This window comes from Camelina sativa, chromosome 17 (genome assembly GCF_000633955.1).
Source record: "Camelina sativa cultivar DH55 chromosome 17, Cs, whole genome shotgun sequence".
In the NCBI taxonomy this organism is placed as follows: domain Eukaryota; kingdom Viridiplantae; phylum Streptophyta; class Magnoliopsida; order Brassicales; family Brassicaceae; genus Camelina; species Camelina sativa.
In genome coordinates this window covers 20,204,311-20,229,747 of record NC_025701.1, presented here as the reverse complement: position 1 = coordinate 20,229,747, position 25,437 = coordinate 20,204,311, and the positions used below count along the sequence as shown (strand labels likewise).

General features: G+C 31.4%; 1 protein-coding gene and 1 long non-coding RNA gene across 5 annotated transcripts; one reads left to right on the top strand and one right to left on the bottom strand.

The window, feature by feature from the left end:
• LOC104757728 lies at positions 3,841–16,746 on the top strand. 4 transcript variants are annotated; one of them, XM_019239176.1, is made up of 10 exons: positions 3,841–4,000; positions 4,085–4,151; positions 4,960–5,518; positions 5,692–5,766; positions 5,896–5,996; positions 9,690–11,428; positions 11,513–11,631; positions 11,725–11,929; positions 16,252–16,342; positions 16,639–16,746. In XM_019239176.1, exons 6-10 carry the CDS (start codon positions 9,700–9,702, stop codon positions 16,670–16,672), a joined length of 2,178 nt encoding a protein of 725 aa, XP_019094721.1. In that variant the 5' UTR covers positions 3,841–4,000; positions 4,085–4,151; positions 4,960–5,518; positions 5,692–5,766; positions 5,896–5,996; positions 9,690–9,699; the 3' UTR covers positions 16,673–16,746. The 4 variants fall into 4 exon arrangements, with proteins under 4 accessions (XP_019094721.1, XP_019094720.1, XP_019094719.1 ...); XM_019239175.1 differs by having other exon boundaries at positions 5,680–5,766; XM_019239174.1 differs by having other exon boundaries at positions 4,960–5,766.
• LOC109130023 lies at positions 5,842–7,009 on the bottom strand. The gene is made up of 3 exons (XR_002036197.1): positions 6,706–7,009; positions 6,233–6,411; positions 5,842–6,060 (listed from the first exon to the last, which is right to left on the bottom strand). It is a non-coding gene; the product is annotated as an uncharacterized LOC109130023 (long non-coding RNA).

The following is a 25,437-nucleotide window of genomic DNA, read 5'->3' as shown; positions in this document are numbered from 1 at the left end:
TCCCAGAAGCCAAACCCAGCCCAGACAGCAACGAAATATCATAGAGAACTCAAAGAAACAACCACATAAGCACCAAATCACATAGAATCTAGAGATCTTAGCTTAGATAAGCCATGGTCATGCACTCACCTCTTTGCAGGAAGTTTCTGACCAATAAGGACGAATTCCCTCACTCCTAGCAAGCTTTTAACACCTTCCCAGCCTTAGATCTCCCAAGAACAGCAAGAAAATCTCACAAAAACTCCCAGGAACTCAAGAACAAAGCTTTCCTCCTCTTTCTCTCTGTTTTTGACAAAAGCGGCCAAGAGAGGAGAAAAACTCGAGCTCCCTCCTTAAAAACCCGAGCTAGGGTTTTCCCTAAACCAACTCCGCAAACCGGACAATTAAAATTGAACCGACCAAACCGGCCACAACTGGTGTCGATCGATGCCTCACTAGAAGGTGTCGATCGACACCCTTACCAAAATACCAAAAATTGGTTTGCGGGTGTTACAATTATATAAATTTTGTTTGCTATAATACATTGATCTATATTATTAAAGCTGAAGTACTCACTAGATTCAAATTGGACCATGACTTTGTTTTGGTAGGTTTTCATTAAAAATGATTAGAGAATCACTTAAATTAATTAAATTAACCTATAGTTACAATTTTGCTTAATGAACATTATACCCTTTGGTCGACAACTAAATTACGACCGGGTCGGGACACGGATCCTCCTTAACCCGGAAATAGAAGAAAAAAAATCTGCGGATCTGTTTGTACTCCAAGTTTATAATATTCGGATCCTGTTTTTGGTTTGGTTCAAGAATAGTTATTTCCATCACCAAACCGAGGTATAATCCCTATAAATAAGGAAACTGGTATCCGAGTATTTAATGACTTCAGTAATATCAAATATTAACTACTATCATACTTAATCCCTATAATTATTACGAATATTAATAATAATGAGAAATTTTTAATACTTATGGATTGTGACTTTGTTGTTTCCAAAATAATCAATAGATTAAATACGAAATTGTATATATATGTAAACTTATTTGATTTACTTTTATATTGTAAGATATTTACGGAAACAACAAATCAACTTAATATAATTAAATAAAAATAAATCATCATTTAGTTTAGATTTTTCAATATTTACTTAACGAAATTATAGTAATTAATTATGATTAGTATAGATGGAAAGAATAATAAACGCAGAAATGATATATATGTAAAGTTGTAAACTAATTTACAGAAAATGTGTACCGTATATCGCATATCGACTAAATATTTTGGAATATGGTTCATAATCACTATAGATATATGACTAATCTGTTTTGAGTACAAATGAGCCAGAAGCTTGATTTATCAGGTATCCAAATTTAACAATTTAATTTGGTTCTATATTTGAGCATATTTAAATTTTTAAAAAGTAAACATATTATAATATATTTACGTTTTTAAAAAAAGTTTAAGAGATTATAAATATTTAAATTTTTATAGAATGTTTAAATTATTATAAATATTTGAACTCCGTTGAAAGTTTAAAATATTATAATATATTTAAGTCTATAAAATATTTAAGTAATATTAATATTTTTACTCTTAAAAATTTTAAAATATATAAAAAGTTTAAGTTAAACCCGTTAAAACAGATATTTTTATCAAACTATAAATTAAATTGGTTTTTTATAATTTTATTAATATTTGATATATCAAATATTAACTTCAAAATGATAACCTAAATATACCTAATCTCACTATAAATACAATGGTTTCCTAAGCATTGAAATATCTCACACTAAAATTTAACAAGCAACTTCTTCTATTTTGACGACAAACCAAAATAAAGAAAAATTCATCCTCTTACAAAACTACTATCTGATATTGCGGTGTGTCTATCCTCTTACAAAACTACTATCCGATATTGCGGAGTGTCTATTCTCTTACAAAACTACTATCTAATATTGCGGTGTATCTGTTTCCGTGAAAAACTACATTTTACAAACTACTTACTCTATTAGGATTTCCAATTTACTGTATAACCCCAAATATACAATAAACACTATATAAACAAAGAAAATAAGTCAAAATAAAAAACCATATTACAAAAATATAAATTACAAAAAAAATAACTAACAAAATATATAATCCCGTGCTGTAGCACGAGGTATCACCTAGTTTATATCTATTTACAAATTTTGTATATATGTTACCATTAAAAGTCTATTTTTTACACCTAAATATATTGTATGTTACAAATATATTCGTTACCACCACCTAAAAAATGTCTATATGAAAACATTAAGCCAACTATTATATATCTCTTTACTTTCACCTTGTGTCCAACCTCATCTACCACGGAGAAAACCTTGGCTCCGCCTTCCTCCCTTGGAGAGATAACCATGCGTCCAACCTTCTCTACCTTCTTTCCTTGGAGAGATAATCTTGCGACCAACCTCCTCCACCATAGAGAGAACCTCGGCTCTGCACTCCTCCTATGTGGAGAGAACATGTTCACATTTTTTAGCTATCTCAAAATGGTTTGCTCCGACAACCAAAGAAACTAAAGACCATTTTCTAACGTCACAAAATCTTTTGATAGTAACTAATGTTAAATTTCTTAATGTATTCGTGGAAGCTTCTTTGACATATCATGATGTAGCTTCTGTCTTTGTAATGCCCTGATAGCCACCTTCCTTAGTGGGCCCCATATCCACTCCTGACCTGTGGGCCCATCTATATCCGAAGGCTGGTTTGTTACATCTGGGAGACTTTAAATACTTTACCGACCCTACAAATCACCACATGATATTTCTCTGTGTTTTGTCCTCACTCGCGCTGTTCCTACAATCACTTCCCAGAACCTCACTCATCCTGAAACTACTCCAACTCAATCACACTTAACTTTAGAGTTCTCTCAGGACTATTGACCGAAAAGATAAGTGGACTTTGGTGACATAGGTGGCCAAATCAATTCTTTTAAACCTTTCTGCAAACCAGGGTGTCACAGTCTCCAAGCTCATATCGATCTTTTAACAATGATTTATGTATTTCCAATTTATCTATCTATTTTTGTTGTAACCTTGTATTTATTAGCCTATTTTATCCAACCATTAGGTTGATGAGCTTCTACTCGTTATCTCCTTTTGGAATTTGAATGAATGTTAATAATTATGTTTTCACAAAAAAAAAAAGTGTCTATGACCAACCAATCAAAGTTGAGAAATTAGAAAAATTGATTTGACATAATTAAAGAAATAATAGAAAATTATAAGCACGGTAATATATAAATCCTAAGTAATTCAAAGATGAAAATATAAATTAAATAAAATAATCTAAAAATACTATAATAATTTTTACAATACATTATTAGAAAAAGACGCATATATTAATTTTTTTTTGTTCAATATATTAATCTTATCTATTCAGACTGAAAAAGAAGAAAATAGAAGAAAAGTTTGGTATGAAAAAAGGAAAATTTTACTTTCCCATTAATTTTTTTTTTACAAATAGAACAAAGTTGAAAGCAGTGTTTTTGAATAAATTATTTTGTTAGATGAAAAATATGAGACGATCTATGTTTGTATAGAAGTGAGCATTTACAAAATTTAGAATAAATAGTTAACTGTATATTTTCCTTAATCCCTTTTCTATTGTTTTTGTAGAATTAATAACTTAAAATTAAAAATAAGTAAATAATGTTATAATTTCGAAATTGATGAAATATATATATATATATATATATATACTAGTGTCATGGCCCGTGCGTAGCACGGCCTAATTAAACATGCTGAATTTTAACATTAAAAAAAAGAAATAAATAACATTTCTTTGTCTTCCTTCTTTTTATTTCTTTTTTTTTGTCGGCAACAATTTCTTTGTCTTCTTTCATCAAACAATCATCTTTACCTTCTAATCTGATTCTTAGTCTCATCGGCGCCGACCAACCTCATGCTCTCCATCTCCAACAGAGTTAAATCATCCACCGAGTGTTTCAATTTCCGCAAAGGTACTTGATTAAATAAATCAAAAGTTCATATTACAACTCCCAAAATTCCAGCAAAATTTTAATTGAGGTAAAAAGCATAAGCAGGGATCCAGCCAGAGTTCGTACTGAAACGGGAAAAACTTAATATATGCGGATGCTAATTACTAATTAGGTAAATATATCAATTTCGTGTTATCCTCAAATTCTTTAATTGAATGCTGCAGATTTGATAATTGTACTAGATATATTTTTTTATCTAGAAATACAAAATCTAATTACTTTATTATATTAATTATATATGTGAATAATATCTTTTGTATTTTTAAAATGTATTATAATTTTACATCAATATATTATGTAGTTTATAATTTTCATTGTCTATATGTAGTGGTTTATTATATAGTTAGTATAATCTTATTGTTCATTAAATTTAATTTAGTCAATAAATATACTATTTTTTTTATTTTTCTTTTTTATTTACACTACAGAGATAATAGTCTTATATTTTTTTTATAATTTTTGTTGTTTTATCTCTATATCACTAAACACTTTTGTATTTATTGTTGTGTAAAAATAGCAGAGTATTTTTTTTTGTAAAATTTGATTTATACCAATTGTTTTTTAGTATGATCAAAAATCTATATATTGTATTATATATTAGCTACTGAAAACAACAAAGAAGTAAAAAAAAGAGTTAATAATATGTGTTAATTGAGGCCCAAAAATATTAGTCTCATGTCTTTTTGTACGAAAGATAAAACAAATATTATTTTGTTTTTTTGTCTCCACAAACAATTATACCATTTTTCTTCTTTTCTTATCATCTCCGGCTATCTGGTTTTTGAAAAACTGAGAAATCAGAATTTCATTGTTATGATTCTTCGTTGTTTTTAATAGAAAGAACAGACTAATTTAGTTTTCGTTTTACATCTAAAAACGTATGACTTATATCTAAAAATTCAGATCGTTTTCATCCCCAGAATTCCAGATCTATTTCGATCTAGAGCCAACGAAAGCGAACCCATGTATCTTTCTCTCTATCTCTTTCTTGCATCACGGTGATCCCTCTATCCGACGAGAATTTATGAAATCGGAAGCAAACAGAGAATTGTGGTATCATGTCACCGTCCATCACGTCATATTGCCACCGCAAGCATCAGCAAAGGCAAGTCTCGCCTCTTATTCCTCACTTCTTTCTCTTTCTGATTTGTTACCCTGTTATTAAAAAGAGTCAAAAGTAGCAGCCATAGGGAATTAAATGAAAGAATGTTGAAGGTTTATTGTGAGTGTAGATGGTGTAATCGAGTTTTAGGTTAGTAATATTTATAGGCAAACAATTAGGTCGACCAACACATCTTTACACCTCTAAAAAATATCCGATCAAGCAAAAAATTAGGGAGATAATAACTATATTGGTTTTTTATGGAATCTTTTATATTTTGGTATTTAATTTTGTTTCTCTTGATTGATTTAGAAGATAAATGATTGGTGAGAATCAGGAAGTTTGAACACAAATCTCGGTTAGGATCATCGTCGAAGGTAATAAAATCTCTGTCTATTTAATATTTAATATTTTAAGATAAATTATTAGGACGAAATATTTGGGAATCAAGAGATTTGATCATAAATCTCGGTCGTGATCATCTCCAAGGTTTAAAAATCTGTCTCTATTTAATGTTTATTATTTTAATATCTTGAAGCCAAAATTTTAGATCTCAAGTGGGTTTGGGCTTTAGTAGGAAGGAGCTATGTCGTCGAACCCAACTTATCAATTCAAAAATTTGATGGTAATGGCAGCCTTGTAAATAAGTTTGAAGTTGAGGATTTATTTTATAATTGTACTTGGAAAATGTATATATAGATGATAAAGCAATAATTTCTTTCATTTTCCTTTTCTTATTTTCCGATCTGAGAAGGAATTCCAGAAAGCGATTATAAGTCCAATCATTCTTTTTAAAGCAAGGTTAACAACTTTCACCATGAAGATGACTCTGTTGCCAATGCTCATTAGTTGAAGGTATGGTTTCTTCTAACAATTTTGAGAGTAATTTTCCTTTCACGTAAGCTTGTATCCTACTTCCCTGTTCCAAAATAAAACAAAACAACTTGTCATATAGAGTTTTTTTAAAAATTAGTACCGATTAACTTACAAAAACGGAGCAACACTAGTTTTGCTTTTCACTCAATTAACACTAAAACGTTAAGCATAGTAATATTAGATATTGAAAATTGCATAAGTGAACTTTAACATACCTTTTGTCCACAAGGAGAAGATCGATTCTAGAAAATTCTTCTGGTTTATCTTTTTTTTGGAAATTCCCAAAGACGGACAATTCGAACATTGATTTTACATGGATCTGATGCTAGTGTTAACTAAGAAATAGGCGTAATATCAAGCGGCATATCTGGAGAATAAAGTATCGATTATGAATCTGCAATTCCAAATCAAAATGTAAGATTCATAATTCTGAAAACTAAGAAAAGATAGTGAAATTTTCAATCGGATGGGTATTATTAAGAGAAACAGTGATGAAGAAAATAAAATAGAATTGAGATGTTGGATTTGAAACAGCGATGAAAAACCTAAATCATAAGAAATTTGATTGAATACAAACAGAAGAAGAAAGCGATGAAAAACCTAAATCATCAGAAATTCAATTGAATACAAACAGAAGAAGAAAGCTATTAAAACCCATAATTCAAAATAGAGGTTTTGATTTTTGTACCCGATTAAAGGAAAGAGAAACAGGGATGAGAAAAGGAAGAGATTGAGAGGTTTTTGAATGAAATCAGCTTGGTGTTCCATAACTGATCGAATTAAGGTGAAGTGGAGATCGTGGGGGAAGAGGGTAGCAGTTTTTAGCTTTTGCGTTTTTTTTTTTCTGTCGCAAAAGTAAAATAAGTGTTTTTTTTGTGTTTTAATTTGAGATTTGTAAAGCAAAAATTGTGAAAGATGATAATTTGGGACTTAAGACAGGTGTCAGATGGAGAAAGCTGCAGTTAATTGAGAATTTACTTGTGATTTATAGAATAAGGATATATATTTATGTGTATATATATATATTTTGTAAACCGAAATATATATATATATATATATATATATATAATCTCCTTATAATTATTTGTTTTTTAAAAATAAACTTTTAAATTTTTCTAATTTTTTATAATTATCTTTTTTTGATAATATTCAAATCTCTCCTATTATATTAACTTGTACACATGTCAAAATCTTGTTAATGACTAACTTTCAAAACCCAACTTTATATAATAAGATTCTTTTTCTTTTAATATTAGGCCAAGTAATTCAATATAACGTAGGATTGTTTTTTAAAGTTTAATTATTGTAGTATTTTTAGGATTTTCTCTAGGATAACTACGTATATATTTATTGTAAAATTATCTGTATGATTTTTTTTTCTGTTTTTGAATATAGAATTTTATTAATATTTTAATATTTAAAAAATCTATAATATAATAAGATTTTGACACATGTCATAATAAGATTTTGACACATGTTGTAGTCTTATGAATTAGTAACTTTTGAAACCATACTTTATATAATAAGACTAGACAAGGTCCGCGTTATTACGAGGGTAAAAATTAAAAAAAATTATTGAGAATAATTAAGTAGTAATATACATGTTTTTAGATTTTATCTTGTAACATTTTAATATTGAATATGAAACTCTCATATTTCATTTTAATACTTTCTCAGTTCCATGATTTAAGACTTTTAAGGCTTTTTTTTGCTCTATTTTATAATATTTTCTCAAATTTCTATGAACAATTTATTATTATTTTTTTATTAATATTACAATTTATGACTATTTGAACTATACAATATATTTTCGGGAAAATGATATATTTTCCCACAAAAAGTATCACATAGAGCTCAATCTTTGATCACGTGCTAGTTATCCGTGAAAAAGTAGTCCTCCATATATCTCTCCCTTCCCCACATATATGGGTTTAATCGGTTTATGAACTAAACCCGATAGAAAACCACTAAAACTGATACCAAACCAGTTATATCAATTTATTGATTTTCTATTAATAGAAAAAAGACCCAAGTGTAAGTGCGTCCCTTTCTTCATCTTATTCATTCTACTCTTTCCTTCTAATTCCAGATTGTGTTTATTTGAAAAATAAAAATTATTAGTTCATGTCTCTCTTGAGTTGTTATGATGAGTTTCAAATTTATTTTGAATTAGCATCCTTAAAAATTAACTCATATACTCTCTTTAATCTAAAATAAATTTAATCGTTAGACATTCAGTTTAGTAATCACATTTAACTATCTATTTCATCGTAAAACCATAATTCACTTCTTCATGGATTAGAGTTAAAATTTTAATAAAAAAAGAATATGAGCATTATATGAGATAATATGTATATTGGTTAGTATTTTAAATTTAACAATAAAAATAATCAGTAAAAAAATCAGTTAACATCTACAAAAATTTTGTAAATCCAAAATTATCCTAAATATTATTCTTCTATATGTCATAATTTTATAAATAATATTTTGTCAATTTTCATCAATTAACCAAAAATTCAATACTACAAACTCATTTTTTCTATTTTTTTAGGTTCATATTACTACATGCATTAAAATCTTTAAAATAAAATATGAAAACTATATTATACACATCATGTATTGAAATTTTTTCTTTTTAAGTTCATTATTCTTTCAAGGTTTTGTGTGCTTACTTCAATAAAAAATTATATTACAACGATAAATACAATTTATATCTGACTAAAATTATGTTAAATAACTATGTTATTCTTTTTAACTTTGTTATTTATTGATTAAAATACATGTTTAATTAATTTTGTTTTTGCTTATACATGTCAAATTTTATTGAGAACACATATATAATATAATTAGCATACAATGGAAAATATATTGATTTTATTAGTTTTCCTTTTTTATTTAGAAAAATATTTTTTTTAAAATAGAAATATGTAAAATTCTGTAAATATAATTAGCTGTGCAACTATGTTTATGAAAAAAATGAAATATGTCAACATCTAATTAATATATTTGACACGTGTCATGATCTTATTAATGAGTAACTTTGACATCAAGCTTTATATTTTCAGCTGGTTTTTATTCAGCTTACCGAATAATTTTGTGGTTTGAAAACCAATCAACCGGTTAAGAGATTCGATAACTATGTCCATAGAACTAAACACCGATTTGGGGGTTTTGACCGATTTTAGATTGTTCATGTAGGATTTTCAAATTTTAGTTAAGTTCATATAGGTATAAGCACGACTCAAAGTTTCGTGTATGAATACGATAAAGCAATTAAGATCATGGGGGAATATGCTGTTTTCCCATTAGTAAACCCGTCTTCTTCTTTTTTTTTTTTTTTTTTCGTTTCCCCGGGAAACTTTCCCGGTTCTCTTCAGAACATACAGTTTTCACATTTTAAGTTGTATCCTAAAATCCCTAATTCGCCGTGAATCGTCCTTCACTCCACTGATCAACACTTCATCCCCTCCGGCCTCTCTCCGTCATAGGTCAGTTGATTATGAAACGTATTTTTTGTTTTATATTACAGTCACCGATTTGATTTGTATTCATCATTCGTCTGTGAAATTTTCAAAATCTGTTGTGTGTGAGAAATTTCATCAGTATCACTTTATTCAATTCTTCGATTGATTGTAACCAATTTGATCATTTTTTTTTCCTGAAAACATACAGATTTGCAGATATGGATTCGTTTTCAACATTGGATTTTTCACCGGGAACGTCGTCGTTGAAGCGGAACTCTGGTGATGTTGGATGGGAATACGGAACTTTGTATGACCCGAAGAATCCAGATAGAGTGAAATGCAAGCTGTGTGGGAAAGAAATGGGAGGAGGTGTATATAGGATTAAGGAGCATATCGCTCACCGTAAAGGGAATGTATCCTCCTGTCCACGGTCTACGAAAGAAGACCAGTCTAAATGTATGAAAGCGATCTTGGAAGCGAAGAACAAGAAGAGGAGAATGAATAGAGAACCGGATTTGTTCGGTTTTGCTGTTAATAATGAGAAGGATAGAGATGATGATGAATTGGATGAGAATCCTAATATAGTTCAAGGTCCGATGGATAAGTTCATGATGGCTGTTACTCCTGAGGATTCTTTAGGTGGCGAAACAGGACAAGAAAAAGGTAATGATTTGGTTGTGCATCAGTATTGTGCTAGATGGATATATCAGTCTGGTATTGCTTTTAATGTCGTTGAGAGCGATTCGTTTAGGTTGTTTTGTGAAGCTTTAGGAAGGTTTGGACCTGGTTGGGTTCCTCCAAGCCAGTGTGAACTGAGGGATACATTGTTGAAAGAGGAAGAAGAAGTTATTACTGAGAAACTTAAGAGTCTAGAGGTAGAACGGGTATATAATGGTTGTTCTGTACTGATAGATGCATGGAGTAGTGGCACAAATAAGAACGTTGTGAATTTTTGTGTCAATTCAAGAGGAGGGACGTGTTTTGTTTCTTCAAAAGAGGTCTCGAAGGAATCTCAGACTGGTGCGTTTATCTTTGAGTATGTTGATAAATGCATACAAGATTTTGGTGCTGAGAAAGTTGTTCAGGTGATAACTGATTGTGCGGAGAACAACTTGGCAGCAGCAAGGATGTTGAAAGAGAAGAGACCAGGTATATTTTGGTCAGCATGCGCTGCTGATACTGTTAAATTGATGCTTGAAGACATTGTTAAGCTGCCAAAGGTTTCAAAGTACATTGATAAAGCTAAAGCTGTGACCACGTTCATATATGGTCATGAGAAAACCTTAGCTATGATGAGATCTCATATAAAGGAAAAGGATATTGTAAGGCGTGGAGTCACGAAATTTGCTACGACCTTCTTGACTTTGCAAAGCTTGTTGGAGAATAAAGAACAGGTTAAATTTATGTTTGTTAGTGATGAATGGGACAGATGCAACGAATCCAAATATGTAAAGGGTAGAAGTTCTTACTACACCTGTTTAAGTCCTGCATTTTGGAATGGGGTCGAACGAGTTGTGAAGGTTTTGGAGCCTTTGGTTAAAGTTCTTAGAATGGTCGATGGAGAGAAAAAACCTTCAATGGGGTTTGTTTATGGAGAATTAGTAGAAGCCAAAAGATCTATCAAAGCTGCTACTGGTAATTTGGAAAGGTATTACCAACCTATCACTGAGATCATTGATGAGAAAATCAAAGGTAGGTTGGATACTCCATTACATTTGACTGCCTACTTGTTGAACCCGGTTTACTTCTATAACGAACCAACCGTTCAGCTGGATGCGACACTCATGACTGGCTTTCTCAAATGTGTTGGGACTTTTTACCACGGTGAGTTCGAGAAACAAGGTAACGCTGTCAATGAGTTTAAAAAGTATGAGGATAAACTTGGATTTTTTGGAAAGCCTCTTGCTATAAGAGGATTTGAACAGAATAACGATGAGTTTCAACCAGGTTTTTCTCTCGCCTTTTTGCTTTACCTGCGATGACTTCAAGTTTTGTGAAACTATCTCTTATGTTGCATTTGGATTATGTTAGGGTATTGGTGGTCAACATACGGAACAAGTGTGCCTAATTTGTTTAAACTAGCAATGAGGATTCTCACTTTGACTTCTAGTTCATCTGGTTGTCAACGAAACTGGAGTACTTTCGAAGAGGTTTGTGTATTTTTTTTTCTTTTTTTTTTGGTATTAACTCTGATTTTGTTTCTAAATATTTGGTCAATGTTAACTCTTAGATTTATGTTGTAGATTCACAAAAGTGAGAGGAATAGACTAGACGTTGATCAAATGAATAGTCTAGTCTATGTGCAATTCAATTCAAAGTTGATCAACAAGCGAAAGAGTATCAAAGAGGAAAATGCTGATGTGATCGTTGATGGTGATGACGAAGATGTAGAGGAGTGGTTTGTGGAGCTGGATCGAGAAGGAGAAGAACATGAATTTATTGAAGATGGTAATGATTATCCCTTCCACATCTAATATATTAAATGAGAAGTCGAAAGAGCTCACAGCCAATCTTACAAAAATTGACCTTCTTTGTCTTTAATGAAAAATGTCCTTAAAAATATTTCGGAGAAGCTTTTACTCTCTATTTGAAACGACCGACCCTTTTTTTTTCTTTTTAATAGTAAATACAACATATAATTAAGCATCCCATACTACTTAATTGAACCACCCAAACCACTATTTCCTCATTAAACCAATAACAACCAATATGCACAGCGGAAACATACCAATAATATAGAAACGATACATCATCAATACAATAACATTCCTATCCAATCTATCTAGCAACCTAACACAACTCTACCCAAGGTTCCAACATAAATAATATAACCAACACCACACAAACGAGACCCTAGATCATCCTCCTCCTCATCGCCATGATTCCACGCTACACCATTTGCCTTTACCTGCACCACAAACACAAATTGAGATGCATGAGTATTTGATAAACACTCAGTGAGGCAATCCTCCCATCTACTGGGCTATACACACAAGCAATAAGATCTCTACATGCCACAAACAACAATCAATAAAACAAACCAGGCAATATACATAGCATGCAACATCCATCGTAACTGAACAAGGGGTGTCGACCGACACCAGATGGTGTCGACCGACACTGACTATCTGGTGTCGACCGACACCAAACTGGTGTCGACCGACACCCTGCCCGACACTCCCGAAAACCCTAGTTTGTGTCGACCGACACCTCCACATGGCATCGATCGACACTCGCCAAAGTCCCGAGCCGTCCTCGCGTTGGTGTCGACCGACACCCCAACTGGTGTCGACCGACACCGATGCCGAGCAGCGATTTCCCTCGATCAGAAACTCCGAATCTCGCCTCCAATCTTCTCCAATCCGCTCCTTGCACTCCCAGAAGCCAAACCCAGCCACAACAGCGACGAAAATACCATAGGGAACTCAAAGAAACAACCACATAAGCACCAAATCACATAGAATCTAGAGATCTTAGCTTAGATAAGCCATGGTCATGCACTCACCTCTTTCAAGAAGATTCTGACCAACAAGGACGAATTCCCTCACTCCTAGCAAGCTTCTAACACCTTCCCAGCCTTAGATCTCCCAAGAACAGCAAGGAATCTCTCAATCTCTTCCCAAAAGCTCAAGAACACTTTTCTCTCTTTCTTTTTCTCTAAAAGCGGCCAAATAACCCCCAAAACACGACCCTAGGTCGTTTCCCCTCTTTTACACTCGATTTAGGGATTCCCTAAACCAACCACGCAAACCGGACAGTTAAAATTGAACCGACCAAACCGGCCATAACTGGTGTCGATCGATGCCTCACTAGAAGGTGTCGATCGACACCCTCTCCAAAATACCAAAAATTGGTTTGCGGGTGTTACAATTCTCCCCCACTAACAGAAGATTCGTCCTCGAATCTGTACACACCGCCACTCATCCGCAAACTCACAAAAACACCGTCGCAATGGTTCGTACCATCCACCCATTTGGTCTGCCACAACAAGGACACCACTGGTCCAAACCACCCTGAACCCACTGGTCATCACCACTCTGGTCCCCCCGACCAGCATACACCTGACCCTCCCGGTCAACACATAGAAAACCCCGAGACTGAACCCCCATCAATCCCGAGATCCGCTTCCGATCTCAACCGTAACCCTGAGATTGAACCCCCATCAGTCTCATAAATCCACATCCGGTTACCATTCTTATTTCCACGCCCTTGACACTTTTGCCACCAACTCATCTGCTCTTAGGTCGCAACCTTCAAGCCATACCGATCACACTCTCAGACCCCCCGTCTTTGAGCCATACCGTCTCACCCTCGGGTCGTCACNCTCAGGAGAACCCCCATCTCCTTATGAGTTGTTCAGGACCCCCCGTCCCTCAAGCAAACGGTCATAACGTCTATAAGCATTTTCCAACCTAGACCACCCCTGTGATCCGCGTAGAACATCTCAATGTCCTACCAACCCCATATCCTCTCTGAGAATATCACCACAGCCATGGCCACCCCCAGTCTCACTACTAACATCTCAACTCCTCGGTGTTTACAAACACCCTTTCCACTAAAAACAAGTTCTAACTATTCATAGAACTTTATGTTTTTAGAAACTTTCTAAGCATGGAAACTTTCCAACAACTTTCAATAGCCAACTGCACCTCTCGCACAGAAGCTAAAAAAAACACTACACAAATAACATCACACAAAATCACTTACCGTGGAATCTCATTGAAGGCTCGAAGAGGATGATACTAGGACTCCATACCATATGCAAATTGACTAACTACTCATAATCAATTCCATCACACAACATCATGCATCAAGCAAAAAGAAAATAATTCACCCAATTAAATTCCTAACCGCTCTAACCATCCACTTAACCATCCTAGAACCGTAAAGGCTCTGATACCAAAATGAAACGACCGACCCTTTTTTTTCTTTTTAATAATAAATACAACATATAATTAAGCATCCCATACTACTTAATTGAACCACCCAAACCACCATTTCCTCATTAAACCAATAACAACCAATATGCACAGCGGAAACATACCAATAATACAGAAACGATACATCATCAATACAATAACATTCCTATCCAATCTATCCAGCAACCTATCACAACTCTAACCAAGGTTCCAACATAAATAATATAACCAACACCACACAAACGAGACCCTAGATCATCCTCCTCCTCATCGCCATGATTCCACGCTACACAATTTGCCTTTACCTGCACCACAAACACAAATTGAGATGCATGAGTATTTGATAAACACTCAGTGAGGCAATCCTCCCATCTACTGGGCTATACACACAAGCAATAAGATCTCTACATGCCACAAACAACAATCAATAAAACAAACCAGGCAATATACATAGCATGCAACATCCATCGTAACTGAACAAGGGGTGTCGACCGACACCAGATGGTGTCGATCGACACTGACTATCTGGTGTCGACCGACACCAAACTGGTGTCGACCGACACCCTGCCCGACACTCCCGAAAACCCTAGTTTGCGTCGACCGACACCTCCACATGGCATCGTTCGACACTCGCTAAAGTCCCGAGCCGTCCTCGCGTTGGTGTCGACCGACACCCCAACTGGTGTCGACCGACACCGATGCCGAGCAGCGATTTCCCTCGATCAGAAACTCCGAATCTCGCCTCCAAGCTTCTCCAATCCGCTCCTTGCACTCCCAGAAGCCAAACCCAGCCCAGACAGCAACGAAATATCATAGAGAACTCAAAGAAACAACCACATAAGCACCAAATCACATAGAATCTAGAGATCTTAGCTTAGATAAGCCATGGTCATGCACTCACCTCTTTGCAGGAAGGTTCTGACCAACAAGAACGAATTCCCTCACTCCTAGCAAGCTTCTAGCACCTTCCCAGCCTTGGATCTCCCAAGAACATCAAGGAATCTCTCAATCTCTTCCCAAAAGCTCAAGAACACTCTCTTTGTGTTTTCTCTCAAAAACGGCGAATAAGACCAAAACAACACGTCCCTAGGTCGTTTTCTTCCTTTAAAACTCGATTTAGGGATTCCCTAAACCAACCACGCAAACCGGACAATTAAAATTAAACCGACCAAACCGGCCATAACTGGTGTCGATCGATGCCTCACTAGAAGGTGTCGATCGACACCCTTACCAAAATACCAAAAATTGGTTTGCGGGTGTTACACTATTTAAGTTGCTGAACCGCACCACATTTATGCTCAGACTTAAGATTACTAATTTGACATTAATGAGATTCAAAACTAGACCTTTTTACCCTTTTTTAAGTTTTAATTTAAAAATAAAAAAATAAAAAACGAAAATAAAAAAAAAACGAATTTTCTTTTACAAAATCGGAAATCTAAGATATTTACACAATATCTCTTTTTTAAAAAATGGAAGATAAATATTAGAATATATTACGAATATTTGTTTAAAGAAAATTTCTATTTTTTAAAATATTAAAATGGTAAAGATAATTATGACGATATTCCTTCTAAACTATATATATAGAGGCTCAGCCAAAACAGTAGAAGTTGGATTCATTAAGCTAAACATATATTTTGAGATTATAATGTTTCTTTTGTATTATTTTGGTTCTAATAAATCAACTTTACTATTGTGTGATTTTGATTTTTTTTTTTTCATGTTGATGTACTATCCATATGCTTTGGTGCTTTGAATGATTAATTTTTAGGCTGCTATAATTTTTAATTATTATGTTGAATCATATCAAAAGTTTTACTCATTTTGTACTGTTTGGCTGTGTTTTAGGTGTACCTGCCATGGACCATGGATGTTTTTTTGTATATCGAAAACAAGATTGGACGAACAAGTTGATGAAGCAAGCAAAAAAATCAAATCGGTAAAGTATTTTTAAGAATTGTATTTTTCAATTTTATTCTCTTGGTTAAACATGATCATATTTTTATTCCATGATTTTTTATTCTACAAGCAAATGAGCAAAGACAACTTTTGACAATTTTATATGATTCTTTTTATATATATAGTGGTGATTGTTATTCAATTTTATTCTCTTGGTTAAACATGTTCATATTTTTATTCCATGATTTTTTATTCTACAAGCAAATGAGCAAAGACAACTTTTGACAATTTTATATGATTCGTCGGATATTAATTTTTATGTTTTTTTTTTTGTAGTGGTTGTTTGGAAAGCAAGATCAAGCAATCATAGACTTTGTCTATGGATTCTCCATCTTTACAAAACATAGATTGTATTATTTTCTATATTTTGTTTTGTAGTTTAGTAAGTTGAAATAAAATTTTATATGTAACCTAATACATATTTTTTTTGTTTCAGTTAAATTCATGGATGATCATTGATCATAATTGTGGATCTACAAAACTGAATATAATGAAATTCAGGTATTAAGTTTTGCTAATCTGAATCTTCATTTTTTAAAAATAATATTGTTGCTAATATTGTTTTTGTAATAATTATAATTGCAGAAAAATTATGGTGGATTCTGTTCATAACAAATTTATGGTAATTTTCTAAAAACTTGGATTTCTTTCTAGTTACAAATAGATTTAAATTATAATTCTATTTATATGTAACCTATTACATATTTTTTTTTTTGTTTCAGTTGAATTCATGGATGATCATTGATCATAATTGTGGATCTATAAAATTGAATATAATGAAATTTAGGTATTAAATTTTGCTAACCGAATCCTTAATTTTTTAAAATAATATTGTTGCTAATATTTTTTGTAATGATTATAGTTGCACAAAAATTATGGTGGATTCTATTCATATAAAAATTATGGTAATTTTCTAAAAACTTTGATTTCTTTCTATTTACAAATAAATTAAATATTTTTTATGATTAATATTTAAATAAATATTTGTGACTAATATTTCTTCATAAATATTTGTGACTAATATTTCTTCTTCCTCTTAAATTGATAGAAAGAAGAAGGAAGGTATTAATTGGATTAGGGACTTTATATCTCAGAGATTTTTCAAGAAGGAAAGAGATTAAGGAAGATTAGGAAGAGTTTTTTTAACGATTTAAAATTATTATTTATTTGAAATTTCTTTAGATGGATAAATAATATAATAAATAGTAAATTTCCCATTTTTTAAATAAAAAATCAGAAATCTAAATTTTATGTTTCATTTAAAATTTATAAGTAATAGAAAATAAATACTAGAATATATTACAAATATTTCTTTGAGAATATCCCTGTTTTTAAAATTAGTAAATTTCTACAGACCTTTTGTTTCACTTTTAAAATTATTTTTCTTTTAAAAACAAAAATTAGAAAAAAACAGAAATCAAATATTCATATCCAATTTAATTTTTTTTTTAAATGGAAAATAAATACTTAAATCTTTTGTAAGTAATTGTTTCAAGAAAATTTATATTTTCTAAAATGTTAAATTTCTATAATAATTATGACGGTTTGATTTGGATAGAAGGAATTGAAAATCTCGAGAGGATATACTACAAATATCCATTTAATTTGATGATATGACACAATCTTTTGTGATCTCGACAAAATCTCATAGGGTTGATGTAAATCTCCGGAAAATCTATGTTATTCCGGCTGGATACTCTATCACCAAAAGGAGGAACATAGATTCTAAATAAGACAAAAGGTCTTGACAATTAAAATATATATATATTGAAAATATAAATGAGTAATTTTAACAAATTATTTTTCTTTCACTTTTGAAAATGAATTATTATTTTTCAAAAGAAAATTAGAAAATCTCAAAACTAAAATAATCAAATCCCATTTTAAATTATTAAAAATGGAAAATAACTACTATTTTTGAAGATTAAATTATAGCTTCTCTTTTAGTTAATTCTTTTTCATTTACATTTTTGTTGGAATCCTTTTTAGCCTTATAAATAATTTACTTTTTGGTTTGTTAAATTAGTTGAACTATTATTTAAAAATATATTTGCCCACACAAATTTATAAAAGAATTGAATTAGTGATATATTTGACCACAAAAAAGTTTAGACAATAATTCTTTTTAAAAAAGTTTTTTCCCGCACAAGTCAAAATGTTATTTGGTTAATTGAATGTAATTTATTTTTCGCAAAACAAAATATAAATAAGTGTTTAACTTTACTGTTGTAGGTCTAATGTTGACACATGCTCAGATTGAAAATATATGTTTAACTGAAATAGAATTGATGTTGTGATCGAATGGAACGTCTCTTACGGCGTTTGAAAAAATGCCTAAACCAGATAATAGTATGATGAACACAGGTGTAAATAGGCTTATCGCAGATGAGAGAATATATGAGTCTCATAAACAACATGAATTGTACAATGAGTTGTTACCTATGCTAACTGAGGAGCAAAGACGTGTTTATGAAGAAATCATCCACTCTGTGGATCACGATAAATGTGGTATGCTTTCTGTTCATGGATTTGGTGGTACTGGAAAACTTTCTTGTGGACTATTCTTGGTGTTGATATAAGGTCTAAAGGTAATATTGTTCTGAATGTTGCATCAAGTGGTATATCTGCTTTGCTTTTGGAAAGTAGTAGAACGGCTCATTCAAGATTTGGTATTCCAATCAATCTTAATGAATATTCTGTGTGTACTATCGTTGCCGAATCGGATCTTGCTGACTTAATTAGAGAAGCAAAGCTAATAATATGGATACTGAAGTAATAATTTTAAGAAATACTAATATTAAATATATATCTAAAATTCCATCTTTATATTTTTATTTACAGGTGAAGAGAGACGATATCTTAGGTCTGATAGTATTGGAACGTCAGATACAAGTGCTCATGATAATATGATCTACACTCAGGAATTTCTAAACAGTATACAAGTTTCTGGATTGCCAAGCCATGTTTTAACGATGAAAATAGGAGCACCCTCATGTTGCTAAGGAATATAGATCCTAAGGGAGGTTTGTGTAACGGTACAAGGTTAATTATTACTCAGATGGCCAATCATGTAATCGAAGCAAGAATCGTGACAGGAAAAAAGGTTGGTGATAGAGTACTTATCCCTAGGATGTATGTTAGTCCACCTGATGCAAAGTTTCCCTTACGTATGAGGCGACGATAATTTTCTGTTACTGTAGCGTTTGCAATTACTATAAACAAAAGTCAAGGTCAGACGCTAGAACATGTTGGATTGTTTCTACCGAAACCGGTTTTCACACATGAAGAGCTTTATGTTGCCTTCTCTCGAGTCACAACCAGAAAAGAATTCAAGGTGTTAATTACAGATAAAGATGGAAAATGCCATAATAAAACTTTTAATGTTGTTTTCAAAGAGGTACTTGAGACTGTATAATGATGGTTTGTAGTTGGATAATTGTTTTGGATATTTAGACTTGAATTATATTTCTTCTCTTAAATATAGTGATTTTTAATATCTTTAACACTACCTCTATTTTATAGTTAGATATAGACTTTCACATTGGAAAAAACCATTTTCTAATTTAGACTTATTCTATACTATAAAATAATAGATAAATACACTGTAGATGGTCTAAGAACATATTTTTAAAAATTTTCACATGATTATATTTTATTTGGTTTCAACAATGTTGTTTGAAAACATATAATTGTTAGCTGTATTATAAAGTGTATATATAATTTTACATCATATTTATTAACTACAAACTTTACCTTTAATCTGTAATTATATATACTAGGATTTCAGCCCATACGTTATCGTACGGTAAAATGAATATTTAAAATGACTAACTTTATGGTAATTCTTTAACTGTATAGTATAAAAATCATAAATAATGACTAAGATTAATCAACCAAATAGTTAAATAAAATATTTTTTTTATATATAAAATGAAAAATCGATTTAGTGAAAATAAGAGAATAATGTTAAACATATATAAATCTAAGTTTACTGAATCATACTCAGATAATCAATTTTGAAAGATATTCACATTAAAAAAAAAAATTAATCATTATTCTATCGAAATTTATAAAAAATAATAAGAGAATCAGGGAGAAAGAGCTATAGCTGCAACAAACTAAATTGACTAAAAAAATAAATCTATAAAAAATTAAAAATCACAATTAATTACCTAAATTAATACTTGGAAGAGATGATCAATACAGGTAGATGGAAAACGACACCAAATAAAAGTTAGATGAATAAATCAATAAATAAAACAACTCAAAAGTTTTTAACTAAAATGAGTGAATCAATGTTGATTAATAAATTGAAAGAAAATAATACTTATAATTTTTAAATTTGAAGGTGTTAAACAATACTCAAAGAATAAAAACTATTTTCAAAATCCATAATATATATATGTCCATAATAGATGTGAACATTGAAAGTTGTGAATACGGCGAAAAAACACAATTGTTGGATCAAAATATTACAACTTTTAAGATTATTAATAAATCTAAACAGTTAGATGAGATAATAAAAACAATCTTATCCCTTATATTTAAATTGACACCTAAAAGTGAGTTTCCTATAATATATAAACATATAAATCTATGAAAAATTAGGAATCACAATCAGTTACCTATATTAATAATTGGAAGATATAATTTATGCATGAATAAATGGAAAACGACACCAAACAAAAGTTAGATGAAGGAATCAATAAATAAAACAATCCAAATTTTAACAAAGATGAGTGAATCATGTTGATTAATAAATTAAAAGAAAATAATACCCATAATTTTTAAAACTTGGAGGTGTGAAATAATACTCAAAGAACAAAAACTCTTTTCAAAGTCCATAAAAATCTGTATATATATAAAAACAAAAAGGTGTGAAAACAAAGAGGTGTGAAACAAAAAGGTGTAAAACAAAAAGATGCGAAAACTAACAAGTGCAAAGATTGAAAGCTAGGGTACGACGAAGAAACACAATTATTGGATTAAAACATTGCAACTTTATATAAACAAAAAGGTATAAAACAAAAAGGTGTGAAACCTAACGGGTGCCAACATGGAAAATTGGGGATGCGACGAAGAAACACAATTGTTGGATCGAAACTTTGCAACTTTTGAGATCATTAACAAAGGGTGAGATAATTAATAATACTCAAAGAACAAAAACTATTTTCAAAGTCCATAAAGATATGTATATATATATATATAAAACAAAGACGTGTGAAGACAAATAGGTGTGAAACAAAAAGCTATGAAACAAAAAGATACAAAAACTAACAATGCAAACATTGAAAGGTAAGGGTATGACGAAGTAACAGAATTGTTGGATCAAAACATTGCAACTTTATATAAATAAAGAGGTGTAAAACAAAAAGGTGTGAAAACTAACGGGTGCCAAAATGAAAAGTTGGGGGTGCAACGAAGAAACATAATTGTTGGATCAAAACTTTGCAAATTTTGAGATCATTAACAAAGAGTGAGATCAATAATGATACTCAAAGAACAAAATTGTTGGATCACAACTTTGCAAATTTTGAGATCATTAACAAAGGGTGAGATCATTAATGATACTCAAAGAGCAAAAACTTTTTTTAAAGTCCATAAAAATCTGTATATATATATAAAAACAAAAATGTGGAAAAAAGGATGTGTGAAACAAAAAGGTGTGAAACAAAAATGTGAAAAAACTAACAAGTGCAAACATTGTAAGCTAGGGGTACGACGAAGAAACACAATTGTTGGATCAAAACATTACAACTATATATAAACAAATAGGTGCAAAACAAAAAGGTGTGAAAACTAACAGGTGCCTACATGGAAAGTTGGGGTGCGACAAAGAAACCAATTGTTGGATCAAAAATTTGCAACTTTTGAGATCATTAACAAAGGGTGAGATCATTAATAATACTCAAAGAACAAAAACTCTTTTCAAATTCCGTAAAAATTTGTATATATATAAAAACAAAAAGATGTGAAAACTAAGAAGTCTGAAACAAAAAAGTGTGAAAACTAACAAGTGCAAACATTGAAAGCTAGGGGTACGAGAAGAAACCCAATTTTTGGATCAAAACATTGCAACTTTATATAAACAAAGTTATAAACAAAGAGGTGTAAAAAACAATTTGTGAAAACTAACAGTGCCAACATGGAAAGCTGGGGGTGCGACAAAGAAACATAATTTTTGGATCAAAACTTTGCAAATTTTCAGATCATTAACAAAGGGTGAGATCATTAATAATACTCAAAGAACAATTTTTTTTCTTTCAAAGTCCATAAAATTCTGTATATATATAAAAATAAAAAAGTGTGAAAATAAAGAGGTCTGAAACAAAAAGGTGTGAAACAAAAAGATGTGAATACTAACAAGTGCGAAAACTAACAAGTACAAACTTTGAAAGGTTAGGGTATGACGTAGAAACACAATTGTTGGATTAAAACATTGAAACTTTATATTAACAAAAAGCTGTGAAACCTAACGGGTGCCAACATGGAAAACTGGGGATGCGATGAAGAAACACAATTGTTGGATCGAAACTTTGCAACTTTTGAGATCATTAACAAAAAGTGAGATAATTAATAATACTCAAAGAACATAAACTCTTTTCAAAGTCCATAAAGATATGTATATATAAAAACAAAGACGTGTGAAGACAAATAGGTGTGAAACAAAAAGATGCGAAAACTAACAAGTGCAAACATTGAAAGGTAAGGGTATGACAAAGTAACACAATTGTTGGATCAAAACATTGCAACTTTATATAAACAAAGAGGTGTAAAACAAAAAGGTGTGAAAACTAATGGGTGCCAACATGAAAAGTTGGGGGTGCGACGAAGAAACGCAATTGTTGGATCAAAACTTTGCAAATTTTGAGATCATTAACAAAGTGTGAGATCAATAATGATACTCAAAGAACAAAATTGTTGGATCACAACTTTGCAAATTTTGAGATCATTAACAAAATATGAGATCATTAATGATAGTCAAAGAGCAAAAACTTTTTTCAATGTCCATAAAAATATGTATATATATAAAAACAAAAAATGTGAAAACAAAAAGGTGTGAAACAAAAAGATGCAAAAACTAACAAGTGCAAACATTGCAAGCTAGGGGTACGACGAAGAAACACAATTGTTAGATCAAAACATTACAACTATATATAAACAAATAGGTGCAAAACAAAAAGGTGTAAAAACTAACAGGTGCTTACATGGAAAGTTGGGGTGCGACAAAGAAACACAATTGTTGGATCAAAACTTTGCACCTTTTGAGATCATTAACAAAGGGTGAGATCATTAAGAATACTCAAAAAACAAAAACTCTTTTCAAATTCCATAAAAATTTGTATATACATATAACCAAAAAGGTGTGAAAACAAAGAAGTGTGAAACAAAAAGGTGTGAAAACTAACAAGTGTAAACATTGAAAGTTAGGGGTACGAGAAGAAACCCAATTTTTGGATCAAAACATTGCAACTTTATATAAACAAAGTTATAAACAAAAAGGTGTAAAACAAAAATTTGTGAAAACTAACGGGTGTCAACATGGAAAGCTGGGGGTGCGACAAAGAAACTTAATTTTTGGATCAAAACTTTGCAAATTTTAAGATCATTAACAAAGGGTGAGATCATTAATAATACTCAAAGAACAATTTTTTTTCTTTCAAAGTCCATATAATTCTGTATACATAGAAAAACGAAAAAGTGTGAAACAAAAAGGTGTGAAACAAAAAGATGTGAATACTAACAAGTGCGAAAACCAACAAATACAATCATTGAAAGGTAGGGGTACGACGTAGAAACACAATTGTTTGATCAAAACATTGTAACTTTTTATAAACAAAAAGGTGTAAAAAAAAAGGTGTGAAAACTAATATGTCCCAACATGGAAAGCTGGGTGTGCGACGAAGAAACACAATTGTTAGATCGAAACTTTGAAATTTTTGAGATCATTAACAAAGGGTGAGATCATTAATAATACTCAAAGAAAAAAAAAATCTTTTCAAAGTACTTACAACTCTGTATATACATAAAAACAAAAAAGTGTGAAAACAAAGGTGTGAAACAAAAAGGTGCGAAAACTAACAAGTGCAAACATTGAAAGCTAGGGGGTACGACGAAGAAACACAATTGTTGGATTAAAACATTGCAACTTTATATAAACCAAAAGGTGTAAAACAAAAAGATGTGAAAACTAACGGGTGCCAACATGGAAAACTGATGGTGCGACGAAGAAACACAATTGTTGGATCGAAATTTTGCAAATTTTGAGATCATTAACAAAGGATAAGAACATTAATAATACTCAAAGAACAAAATATTTTCAAATTCCATAAAAATTTGTATATATATAAAAATAAAGAGGTGTCAAAAAAAGGGGTGAAACAAAAAAGTGCAAAAACTAACAACTGCAAACATTGAAAGCTAGGGGTACGACAAAGAAACACAGTTGTTGGATCAAAACATTGCAATTTTATATAAACAAAGAGGAGTAAAACAAAAATGTTTGAAAACTAACGGGTGCCAACATGAAAAGCTGGGGGTGCGACAAAGAAACACAATTGTTGAATCGAAACTTTGCAAATTTTGAGATCATTAACAAATGGTGAGATCATTAATAATACTCAAAGAACAAAAACTATTTTCAAAGTCCATAAAAATATGTATATAAATATAAACAAAAAGGTGGGAAAACAAAGAGGTGTGAAACAAAAAATATGTGAAACAAAAAGGTGCGAAAACTAACAAGTGCTAACATGGAAAGTTGGGGGAGCGACAAAATGTAACATCCGCGAACCAATTTTTAAGGTTTTGGTGTGGGTGTCGATCGACACCCTTGGTGTATCGATCAACACCATGTTTTCTGGTTTGGTCCGGTTCGTTTTAATTGCAGTTTGGTTCGGTTTGGTTCAAGGAAAATCCCTAAATCGTGTTATAAGTGGAGAAGCGACAAATTAAGGGTTTTAGGATGTCTTGTCGCCGTTTTCAGAGATAGAGAGAGAAGAGAGAGCCTATTGTGGTGTGAAGGAGATTAAAGGAGAAAGATCAGAATCGTTAGGGTTTGGGAGGAAACAGTTT

Excerpts from the sequence above, each read along its gene's own strand:
- LOC104757728 (XM_019239176.1), top strand. The coding sequence starts at position 9,700 with ATGGATTCGTTTTCAACATTGGATTTTTCACCGGGAACGTCGTCGTTG. Across the intron at positions 11,632-11,724 it reads ACTGGAGTACTTTCGAAGAG|ATTCACAAAAGTGAGAGGAA; the intron begins GTTTGTGTATTT and ends TTTATGTTGTAG. Across the intron at positions 16,343-16,638 it reads CAAGCAAAAAAATCAAATCG|TGGTTGTTTGGAAAGCAAGA; the intron begins GTAAAGTATTTT and ends TTTTTTTTGTAG.